This window comes from Sorex fumeus, unplaced genomic scaffold (genome assembly GCF_029834395.1).
Source record: "Sorex fumeus unplaced genomic scaffold, SorFum_2.1 ptg000095l, whole genome shotgun sequence".
NCBI classification, from domain to species: domain Eukaryota; kingdom Metazoa; phylum Chordata; class Mammalia; order Eulipotyphla; family Soricidae; genus Sorex; species Sorex fumeus.
In genome coordinates this window covers 4,298,753-4,310,162 of record NW_026606152.1, presented here as the reverse complement: position 1 = coordinate 4,310,162, position 11,410 = coordinate 4,298,753, and the positions used below count along the sequence as shown (strand labels likewise).

General features: G+C 67.3%; 1 protein-coding gene across 1 annotated transcript; it reads left to right on the top strand.

Annotated features, from left to right (window-relative positions):
• The first annotated feature begins 1,439 nt into the window (after positions 1-1,439).
• WFS1 (wolframin ER transmembrane glycoprotein) lies at positions 1,440-9,673 on the top strand. The gene is made up of 8 exons (XM_056132773.1): positions 1,440-1,506; positions 3,525-3,760; positions 5,408-5,493; positions 5,645-5,789; positions 6,495-6,665; positions 6,931-7,011; positions 7,314-7,462; positions 7,828-9,673. The coding sequence occupies exons 2-8, from the start codon at positions 3,526-3,528 to the stop codon at positions 9,634-9,636; spliced, it is 2,676 nt and encodes an 891-aa protein (XP_055988748.1). The 5' UTR covers positions 1,440-1,506; position 3,525; the 3' UTR covers positions 9,637-9,673.
• The last annotated feature ends 1,737 nt before the right edge of the window (positions 9,674-11,410 follow it).

The window sequence follows — 11,410 nt, the reverse complement described above, 5'->3', positions numbered from 1 at the left end:
TGACACACTGCTATCTTCCCTGTGCAACGGAGGATGGAAGGGCAAGTCCTGCAGGAGTTTGGCTGTGAGGCTTGGTATGGCAGCAGGTGTGGGGGTGCAGTGAGACAGGAGTGTGGGAAGGGGAGAGTCTCTCAGACCCCAGCAGAGAAGGGAGACCGTGGCTAGCCCCGACATGAAAGAGCACAAAATGCCCACCCTTTTAGCCACAGATGGCAGGATTTGCAAATGGCAGATTTGCAAATTTCTGGAATCGCAAGTGGCAGCTGCAAAGTGATTGATTTCTTATTTACCACATTGGGAAAGGGTTTAAAAAAAATGAAGGTCTCCTCGGTGTGTCCCCAGGGATGAATTGGAAACAACCTTAAGAAATCGTTTTGGCAAAACACAGCTTCAGACAAGAAAGGGTCTTTCCTGATCCACACTTCTGCCCCCACCCCGAACCTCGCCCGGCAGGGCAGTCCCACAATGCACCTCGGCTGAACCTCTTCGGACCCCATTCATCTTTTTCCTTCACATCCATAAGTACTGGGGGTTACTGCCATAGTGCTCAGAGGTCATTCTGGCAAGAGCAGGACAGAGCATTTCCCAGGATCCAAGCTGGGTTCCCATCTGCATAGCCCTCACTCCAGTCCTCTGAGCCATCTCGCTACCCCAGAAGCTCTTCACTAAGTACCACCTCCCCCCCACCCACAGTATTGGAGTAGTATTTTTATTCTTTCTGTGGTAGAAACTTTCCGGGCTTGTGATGGTACAGGGTCCGAGTGATTTTGCAATGTACTATGTCTGAGATTCAATTTTACTCTCCCTCTCTCGCTCTCCCTCCCTCCCAGCCTGTCTGTCTCTCTGCCTCATCTCTCTCTCTCTGTCCCGGGCCTCCCATCCCACAGAGGCGGTTGCCCAGCGGTCCCAAGCCTTGGTTTCCTTGTTTGTGAACCGAAGCTCAAGCTGCGAAATGGAAAGTTTCCCCGTGAGCGCCCGGGCAACAGAACTCGCTCGACCTGACGGTTACTATTGCAAGAGCAGAGATGGTATCTGGGGATGCCGCCTCTGGGGCCAGGGCACTGGGTGAAAGGCGGCCCAGGTGGGTCCGAGGGCCCAAGACGGGTCAGGGGGCCAGGTGCAGACGCCTGATACCCTGGGGCCGGCCGGGGGCGTGGCCAGACAGGGCGTGGCCGGGCGGGGCGGGGCCGGGGCGGGGCAGGGCGGAGCCAGCCCCGGACCCCGCGGACCGGGCCGAGACCGCTCGGAAACTTTCGCTGCGGGCTTGTCGCTCCCGCCCCCGGTGCCTCCGCAGTCAGGCGAGGCGCGCCGTGATTGGCGGAAGTGCTCTATGACTGGCAGGCGCCGCGACCATTCAGCGCGGCGACCCGGCGGCGCGTCCCCTGAGCCGCGTGGCGAGTGGAGCGCGGCCGGCGGTCCGGCCCCCGCCCGCCCCGCCCCCGGCCCGCTCGGGCCGGCTCGCTCAGTGCGGCCGCTCTCCCGCCGCGCGTGGCTGCCCGCCGGCTTGTGAGTACTTGGGGCCGGCTCGGGACCCAGGTTCCCCGGTTCCGAACGGACGGCCGGGCCCGCAGCCCCGCAGCTCCCCGAAGTTCGCGCCCGGCCGCTCCGCGAGGCCCACTGCGACCCTGCGCGGGCCCGCGGGGCCCGGGGTGATGGGACTCGGTCCCGCGGGGCCCGGGGTGATGGGGCTCGGTCCCGCGGGGCCCGGGGTGATGGGGCTCGGTCCCGCGGGGCCCGGGGTGATGGGGCTCGGACCCGCGGGGCCCGGGGTGATGGGGCTGGGTTCCGCGGGGCCCGGGGTGATGGGGCTGGGTCCCGCGGGGCCCGGGGTGATGGGGCTCAGTTCCTTGGCGGGCACCAGCACCTTGGCACTTGTAGTGGCCCCGGCTGCAGTGGTCAGTGCCCACCTGGACCCACGTGACCCCGAACTCCCGAGGGTGCAGTGGGAGACTCCGATCCAGCCCTGCCGCACCCCTAGTCTGGGCAGACTCGCCCCCCCCCCCCCTTGAAGCGGAGCCGCAGGTGGGTGTTAGAGGAGCGTTTTATTTTAGTATCAAAGCCCGCACCGGCTTCCCAGACCGAGGTGAAGCAAACCTCCTGCCCTGCTCTCCCTCGGAGAAGGGCTCCTGGTCCCCGTGGGTGGGGCTCACTTCCAAGCCTGTCCCGGGCAGCCCCTCCGCTGGCCGCCCTCCTCTGTGTTTGCTCGGGATAAAAATATGCCCGAGGCTCACCCGGAAAGAATGCGGGCGCTCAGGCTAGTGGCTCCCGGGAAGGGTGGGGTGTCCTGGGGGCTGCAGTCTGCCGAGCGGTCCTTTTGCACACAATCACAGGCAGGGTCCGCAGCCAGCTGCCCTGTGCTCCGCGCTCCGTCCAGTGAAGGAGACTCAGCAGCCCTGTCCCCTGGGCCCTGTGTCCCAAGAGGGACGAGTCAAAGGAGAGAGGGCTGGGGGTCAGCACAGTGGCCAGAGGAGAGAGGGCCAGATCCAGGGCTCCCCCGGGGGTCAGCACAATGGCCAGCCCGGAGGCCGTGGTGCATCTCCGTCACCCGAGTGTGGGCAGTGCTAGCTGGTCCAGGAGAAGTTTGCAGTGGGCTCCAGAGCGCCTACCCAGGAGGGCATGGCAAGACAGAGCCGAGTAGCTGCTGTAGAGGGTGGGCATGGTCACCCTGGAGGGTACGTCCAGGGGTGACATCGGGGAACAGGACTGTCTGCTGCCCAGTGAGGCCTCACAGAGGGAACACAGGGCACAAGGGGCCGAGGGGGGTGGAGAGAGAGAGAGAGAGAGAAAGAGAGGGAGGGAGAGAGGGAGGGAGAGAGAGGATGAGCCCTTGACCTGCCCTGCAGGGAAGGGGGCAGCGCGGCTGGGGGTGAGGGCGTGGGGGTCTCCTTCGGGACCCAGCGCAGAGGTCTGCACGCCTGACTCTGCTGTCCCCCCTTCCTGTGAGAGACGGGGAGGGAAGGGTCCCTGTCCATCTGGTGTGGGCCCTGCCCGAGTGCCCAGCGGGGCTCAGGCACGTGAGAGGGGACCTGTGCGGAAGCGCCTCCCCCCGCCGGCCGGCCTTGGTCTGCACCCGGGGCAGTGCTGGCCAGGAAGGGAACGAGAGGAATGTCCAGATGGAAATCAGGGCCTTTTTGTGGGCGGCCACCCGGCAGGGCTCCTGCTCGGAGCTTGGGGCGCGCCTTGGCCCAGCCAGGAGCACGGGGGCATAGCAGGAGTGACTGTCCCCCACGTCTCCCTGCGTGCAGCTCGGGACCCTCACCTTCACCCCGGGATGGGGGGGCCTCCAGCTCGGGTGGCTGATGAATCGGAGAGGGTCCCCCGACGCCCACAGTATGGATGCTTTGGGGGGCTTTGTGCCCCGAAGCCCTGTGGGGCCTTCCCGCCTCTGGGGGGCCTGGTGACCCTCAGGGTGTTTGCCATGATACGCCTGGCGTCGGGGCCACTGGGAGGCCCTTTGCCAGGAATCGGGGCTCGTTGGCATCCTCCATGCGGGGCTGGCCACTCCCCTGCTGTGTTGCCCGTAGGATGGACTCCAGTGCCCGCACCCCCAGCCCCTCGGCCCTCCAGCCGCCCCTGCCCCCGCTGCCGCCCCAAGCCCGTGCCCGACTCAACGCCACGACCTCCATGGAAGATGAGAGGATGGGGGCACCGCCCGCCCCCGCACCCCAGCCCGGACCTAGACCCGGCACGGGAGACCCACCTGCCGCAGCTGTGCCCAGGGGGCCCCGCTCCAGGAGCCAGTGCCGGGCGGGAGGAGCAGGTGAGAGCCGGCCTTGCCGCCCGGGCCCCCTCTGCCTTTGCCCCTGGGGTCTGATCTCGGGAGGGGGCTTGCCCCGCTGGGCCTGGGGAGTCCGGGCGGGGGTGGGGGGCCCAGCTTGCAAGGTGCACACGCATCTGGCCCACATGCTCTACCGGCACACTCAGCTCACACAGTTGGTACACAACACACACTCAGCACACACACTCAGTGTATACACTTGGCCCACACACTGGGCACACACTCACTGCTCACACAGTTGGTACACAACACACACTGTACACACTTGGCACACACACTCAGCTCACATACTCACACTCACACGCATGCTTAGTACGCACTCAAACAGGACAGGAAGGGGAGCAGGAGACTGTTGTCTAGACACAGGAGAGGGGTGCAGAGTACCGTGGTCCCGAGGGGGGAGGGGTGCCTGTCCCCAGATGTGCATACAGTGTTGCCACCGGGGGTGGCAGGGTCGTTGGCTGCCAGGTCCTGGCACCCAGGAGGGGTCTGAGTCTCACCCAGAGGCCCCTCCCGCCCTGGCCCCAGGGCTCTGGCCAGCTCTGCCCACCCACAGGAGGGCAGCCTCGTCCCAGGGCCCGCCCATGTGCTGGGCATGGCCAGGGAGACGCAGAGCCCTGATGGTGAAAACGCTGGGTCCGTCCTTCCCGGGGGCTCCTGCTGGCATGGGGAGGGCCACCCCCATTCCATGTATACAATGTGCGGGGGTGAGGGGTGCGGCTGTGTGTGGGGGTGCTGCTGTGTGTGTCTGCGGGGTGCAGCTGTGTGTGGGCGTGGGGGGTGCAGCTGCGTGTGTTGGCATGCGAACATGCGACTATTTGTGCAGGCATGTGTGTGCGTGTAAGGATGTCAGGTCGGCTGGTGTGCAGGAGTGGGTGTACAGGTGTGTAGGTAGGGGGGTGTGAGGGCGTTCGGGGGTGTGGGTGTACGGGTGGGCTTTGGGGGACCCTCTAAGTAGGGGCAACTCACTGACATGCCCTCATCTGAGGAACTGGGGCATTGATCATCCGCTTGGATGGTGTGTGGAGAGACCCACAGCCCTGAGGAAGGGGCTGGGGATTGACAGGGACAGCGGGAGGGATGGACGGAGGGGTGGAGGGAGAGAAGGAGAGAGTGGGGAGGAAGAATGGGGAGGCAGGCAGAGGCTGGGCGGGAGGCTGCTCCGGGGACTCTCCCGCTGTCCAGGGAACTCAGATCAGGCAGCGCCCCCGGGGTTGAGCCTCCCGTGCCTGCCCCCTGCTCTGGAGGGCGAGTCTGCACAGGGCGGGTCCTGTCCCCCACAGACGGTCCTGAAGGGCCAGCAAGGAGGCGCAGAGGGTTCTCTGGCCTAACTGATGGGCACCGTCGGGCTTGGGTGGCTCCAGAGGGGAGCAGCTGGATCCTGAGCTCTGTGGCCAGACGCTGCCCAGTGAACCGGGGTGTGGGGGCAGGGCGCTCTGCCATGTGTGTGGGTGCATGCCCCACTCTGCATGGGGGGTCCCGGGCTTTCAGACTGAGCCCCCATCTTTCTCGAGTGCAGCCCTCAGGTGCGCTGTATGTGGGAGCTTTCTAGATGCTTCTCTGGGCTCACTCTGCCCCCACCCCTGGAACTGAGCCGGAAGCAGCTTCTGGTCTCCGTTTGCTTCCCAGGGGAAGGGTCCCAGGGAGATGCAGAGCCTCCGTTTGAGGAAGTCCTGGAGAAGGCCAAGGCCGGGGACCCCAAGGCCCAGACAGAGGTGAGGACCCCCCGGGTAGCAGCAGGCCCCGCGCCCTCTCCTCCCCGCCCCCGCCCCTGCCTGACCCCCCACCCCTCGCGCCCACTGCGTCCGGGGCTGCGGGGTTGGAGAAGGTTCTGGAAGCTCCAGTGAATGGGGGTGGGGCCCGCAGGTGGGGAAGCGCTACCTGCAGCTGGCGGCCGAGGAGGACGAGGAGCTCAACAGTTGCTCGGCGGTGGACTGGCTGCTGCGGGCCGCCAAGCAGGGCCGGCGCGAGGCCGTCAAGCTGCTGCGCCGCTGCCTGGCTGACAGGAGAGGTGAGGGGGGGGGCGACGGGCACTGCTGGGACAGGAGAGTGAGGGCTTGGGACGGGACGGGGCGCAGGCAGAAGTGGGGGCTGAGGACCGGTGGGGGCAGCCTCTGTTCAGGGCTCTCTGGGTGTTGCGGGCAGAACGGGACAGGGGCCGGGAGGCCTGTGGGACCAGCCTGGACACTCTGGACACGGGGCCAGGGAGTCCTGGGGTTGGGGTGGGCCGTGCTGGAGACTCTCTCAGCACCCTGGCTGTTCTGGGAGCAGGCTTGGTGAGGCTGCTGTGCGGCGGGACCCCTTGGCGTCCAGCGTCCCCCGCTTCCCCAGCCTGTCTCTGGCCCGTGTGGGGTCTCTCCGTGGCCTGAGCCGGTTTGTCCCGGAGAACTGCTTCCGCGGGGCCCCTGGTTATGGCGCTGCCCCCGTGCAGCTCACTCTGTGCCCTCCCCCCGCCCCATAGCAGCCTGTTGTCAGAGCCCCAGCGGGCGCAGGGGTGGCCCAGCCTCAGCCCCCTCTGCTCACGCTCTCGGCTCTGGGAAGGCCGAGGTGCAGATATGCCGTGTGGGCTGCGTGCGGGGGAGGCCAGACCCGTCCTGCCCCACCCCTGCCCCCTGGGGTCCTGCCCATGCGCTTGGGGGCTCCGGACCAGTGGCCTCCGCAGGGGCTGGGAGGAGGAGGGTGGGTGGGCAGGGTCCGCTGACAGCCTGTCCCGCAGGCATCACCTCCGAGAACGAGGCCGAGGTGAGGCAGCTGTCCTCGGAGACCGACCTGGAGCGTGCCGTGCGCAAGGCCGCCCTGGTCATGTACTGGAAGCTGAACCCCAAGAAGAAGAAGGAGGTGGCCGTGTCGGAGCTGCTGGAGAACGTGGGCCAGGTCAATGAGCAGGGTAGGACAGCCCGGGGCCAACCGGCGGGGGGCAGGGGGGGGACACGCCCCGGGGTCGGCCAGCAGGGGGGACACCCAGCATCAGCGAGCAGGGGCGGATGTGCCCCGGGGTCCCCCTGCCGGCCCAGAGCCCGTGTGCATCTCCGGGGGCTCGCTGCCATCCGGCTGCCCAGGCAGGTGGCCCAGCTCTGGGTACCCAGGAGCTGTGTTCAGCATGGGCTCGGGGGAGTGAAGGGACAGACACCTGGCCCACTCTGTCCCCGCAGATGGAGGGCAGCAGCCAGGCCCCGTCCCCAAGTCCCTGCAGAAGCAGAGGCGGGTGCTGGAGCGACTGGTGAGCAGTGAGTGTGAGTATCACCGGACTCAGGCCGGCCCTGTGGAGGGGGTCCCCATCCCCAGGCCTGTGGGGGAGGGTCCCTGTCCCCATGGCCCCTGCCCCCCTCTTGCCTGCTGGCTGGCGACTCTGCTCTCGTCACGGCTGGGGACCCTCAGCCCTGGGCCCAGCAGGGGCTCACCGGCGTCCTGTGGGTGGGGGTGGGCGTGCCCGGCTGGGGGGCAGCGAGCCACATGGGCCACGCTCAGGGGGCACAGTGGGCGGCGAGGGTCCCTGGCATGTGGTCCGGGCGCCCACGTGCCCTTCTGTGTGCAGCCAAGAGCCACATGGCGCTGGACGACTTCGTGGAGCTCACCAAGAAGTACGCCCGCGGCATCCTCCCTGCCGATCTCTGCCTGCAGGACGAGGACGAGGACGACGAGCTGGCAGGGAAGGGTCCCGAGGAGCTGCCGCTGCACCTCAAGGTGGGGGCTGGGAGTGGCCGCGGGGGCCTCGTGCTGCCCGCAGCGCCTGCTGTGGTGGGTCAGAGGCGCCTGTGAGCCTGTCCTGGACCCCCGCTCACTCCCCTCCAGCTGCCCCGACTCCCGAGGGCCCTGAGAGGGTCCTCGCACCCTTGGTGGGTGGGTGGGCACCAGCAGAGTCCAAACCGTCACCCGCCAGCCCACAGTGCCATCGAGGGGGCCCAGATCCTGGGGTCTCGCCGGAAACCACACCTGCACCCAAGGCCTCAGGGGAGGGGGGAGTCGGCAGGGCAGAGCGGGAGGGCAGCAGAGGGCGCCGGGGCTGAGAGCCGCTGGGCTGGGCTGAGGCTCCCTGGTGCCACCCCCAGGTGGTGAAGTACCCGCTGCACGCCATCATGGAGGTCAAGGAGTACCTGATCGACGTGGCCTCGCGGGCTGGCATGCACTGGCTGTCCACCATCGTGCCCACGCACCACATCAACGCCCTCGTCTTCTTCTTCATCATCAGCAACCTGACCATCGACTTCTTCGCCTTCGCCGTGCCCCTGGTGGTCTTCTACCTGTCCTTCGTGTCCATGGTCATCTGCACGCTCAAGGTCTTCCAGGACAGCAAGGCCTGGGAGAGCTTTCGCACGCTCACGGGGCTGCTGTTGCGCTTCGAGCCGCGGCTGGACGTGGAGCAGGCCGAGGGCAACTTCAGCTGGAACCACCTGGAGCCCCACCTGCACTTCCTGCTCTCCGTCTTCTTCGTCATCTTCTCCTTCCCCGTGGCCAGCAAGGACTGGATCCCCTGCTCCGAGCTGGCCGCCCTCTCCGTCTTCTTCACCGTCGCCAGCTACGTGAGCCTCAGCGCCTCCGCCGAGCCCTACACGCGCCGGGCGCTGCTCTCCGAGGTGGCCGCCGGCCTGCTGTCGCTGCTTCCCAGCCTGCCCGGGGAGTGGCCGTGGCTCAAGCCGCTGGGCCAGAGTTTCTTCACGCTGCCGCTGGGCGAGGCGGTGGTGCTGCACGCCAGCCTGCCCTGCGCGCTCTACGCCTACCTGCTCTACCTCTTCTTCCGCATGGCCCAACTGCGCGGCTTCAAGGGCACCTACTGCTACCTGGTGCCCTACCTGGTGTGCTTCATGTGGTGCGAGCTGGCCGTGGTCCTGCTGCTGCAGGCCACCGCCCTCGGCCTGGTCCGCGCCTCCATCGGCTACGTGCTCTTCCTCTTCGCCCTGCCCGTGCTGGTGGCCGGCCTGGCGCTGATGGGCGTGGTGCAGCTGGCCCGCTGGTTCCTCTCCCTGGAGCTGACCAAGATCGCGGTCACGCTGGCGGCCTGTGGCCTGCCCCTGCTGTGCCGCGGGTGGGCCCGGGCCCACGTGTCTGTGCTGGGCGTGCTGCGGTCCCTGTCGCGCAGCTCCGTGGTCAAGCTGATCCTGGTGTGGCTGTCGGCCATCGTGCTCTTCTGCTGGTTCTACGTGTACCGCTCGGAGGGCATGAAGGTGTACAACTCCACGCTGACCTGGCCGCAGTACAGCGCCCTGTGCGGCCCGCGCGCCTGGAAGGAGACCAACATGGCCCGCACGCAGATCCTCTGCAGCCACCTGGAGGGCCACCGCGTCACCTGGACGGGCCGCTTCAAGTACGTGCGGGTGACGGAGATCGAGAACAGCGCCGAGGCGGCCGTCAACATGCTGCCGCACGCGCTGGGCGACTGGCTGCGCTGCCTCTACGGCGAGCCCTACCCAGACTGCGCGCCCGGGCCCGCCGCCACCGTGCCGGCCGAGCTGTGCCGCCTGCGCCAGCTGGCCAAGCACCCCTGCCACATCAAGCGCTTCGACCGCTACAAGTTCGAGCTGACGGTGGGCATGCCGCTGGGCGGCGGGGCGGACGGCCGCGGCGCCGAGGAGGACGACGTGACCAAGGACATCGTGCTGCGCGCGGGGGCCGAGTTCCGGGAGGCGCTGCTGCACCTGCGCCACGGCAGCCTGCTGGAGTTCAGCACCGTGCTCGAGGGCCGGCTGGGCAGCAAGTGGCCCGTGTTCGAGCTGCGCGCGCTGCGCTGCCTCAACTGCATGGCCCAGCTGGCACCCGCCCGCCGGCACGTGAAGCTGGAGCGCGACTGGCGCGGCGTCGTGCGCGGCGCCCTCAGGTTCGCCTTCGACTTCTTCTTCTTCCCCTTCCTGTCGGCCGCCTGAGCCCGCGCCCGAGGGGGTGTGGCTGCACGCGTGTGGCCCCGAGCGCGTGTGGCCCCGAGCGCGTGTGGCCCCGAGCGCCTGTGGCCCCGAGCGCCTGTGGCCCTGAGCGCGTGTGGCCCCGAGCGCGTGTGACCCCGAGCGCGTGTGGCCCCCAGCGCGTGGCCCCGAGCGCGTGTGTGATGCCGACCGTGTGACCCGAGTATGTGCGATCCAAGTGTCTGCGTGCGCGTGCATGCATGTGTGTGCAGGCCCAGGGTGGTCCCCTCCCACCCCGAGACCCGGCGCTCCTGAACGCATGTCCCCAGAGTGCCCACCCCTCCGAGTGAAGCGACACTGGCCGCCCGCTGCCCCCACAACACTTGACGGAAGCCCCCGCCCGCACCTCGTCCCCCCCTTCCTATCTATTGCCCGCCTGAGTGTCCCTGCTCCCACGGAGCACAGAGGCCAGTCTGGTGAGTGCGTCTGTCCTGGAGCTGCCCAGCCTGCAGGACACAGAGAACTGAGTCCCTTCCGGGGCCCTGAAGGCTCCTGTCAGTACCTGGGGGCCAGCAGTGGGTCTGGGTCCCCCACGGCAGAATAAATAAAAACCTTGATGAACTCAGGAGTCCCTGCTCTCTCTCCCTCCCCCCTCCTCCCTTTTCTTCTCTCCCCTCCCTCCCTTTTCCTCCCTCCTTCTCTCTCTCCTCCCCCTCTCCCTTCTCCCCTCCTCCCCACACCCCCATCACATTCTTTTTTCATGGGGAGCAGAAAGCCTGCAGCCCAGCAAGGGGCCAAATGCAATGCAGGTCCAGCCTGGGCCTCTGCAGAGTGTAGACACCATGAGTGCTGGGGCCCGGCTAGGCGTGCCGCGGAGCTGAGCCCCCTTACCTGGAATGTGTGATGGGGGTGGGCACGGGCAGGCGGGCACGCTGGCCCCTGGCCCCGTTCCTAGGTTACCTAGGTCAGGCGAGACTGGCCACCTCAAGGACACCCCAAGTTCCCGTCCTGGTGGTCGCGGCACCTAGACCCAGCTGGCCCCTGGCAGGCCGTGTTCTCTGGGCCCACCTGCGTGAGGTGTGCACCTTGCCGTGTGCCGAGGGGGCTGAGGGACCCCAGGCGGGGAGGGTTTGGCCCCAGCCCATGGAGGTGAATGGGCTCAGCCTCCTGGTAGTCAGCACTGGCCCTGCCTGGCACACGCTTCCCCCACCCCCAAGCCTCAAGGGCCCGAGTCTGCAGTTGCCCCTTTCCAAAGCGCCCGCCATCTGTCGCCCTGGGTCTCCTCTCCTGAACCCCCACTCACACCCACGCAAGGTCCAGAGCCCAGGCTGAGGGCCCGTTTTCCAGCCAGTGTCCAGGCGTTGCGTGCCGGGAGCAAGGACAGGGTGGCCTTTGCTGGGGGAGATGGACCTGCCACCAGATGAGGTGGCCCGCTGTGAGCCCTGGCTCCCCTTCCTGCCCTGCAGCCCCCACAATGGAACAACCTCAGGCCAGGTGCAGGAAGCACTGGGTCAGCTGCCCGTGCGGGTCCCTTCCCCAGCCCGCCTCGCATTAGTGATACCCAGGTGTTGTGGAGAAAGGCGGGGCTTTGGGAAGCAGGAAAAGGTAAAAGGGGTCTTGGGAAAGGGGTCTGCAGGACAGGGTCTGAGTGAGTGAGGTCCGCGGGAACAGGGGTCTGGGGGAATGGAGTTTGCAGGAACGGGGATTTGAGGGAATGAGGTCCAAGGGAATTGGGTTTGAGGGAGTGGGGTCTGAGGGAAGGGGGTTTGTGGGAATGGGGTTCGCGGGAATGGGGTCT

Bases quoted from the DNA above. Each gene is read 5' to 3' on its own strand.
- WFS1 (XM_056132773.1), top strand. From the start codon at position 3,526: ATGGACTCCAGTGCCCGCACCCCCAGCCCCTCGGCCCTCCAGCCGCCC. The intron at 5,790-6,494 runs GTGAGGGGGGGG...CCTGTCCCGCAG, and splicing joins CTGCCTGGCTGACAGGAGAG to GCATCACCTCCGAGAACGAG. The intron at 7,463-7,827 runs GTGGGGGCTGGG...TGCCACCCCCAG, and splicing joins AGCTGCCGCTGCACCTCAAG to GTGGTGAAGTACCCGCTGCA.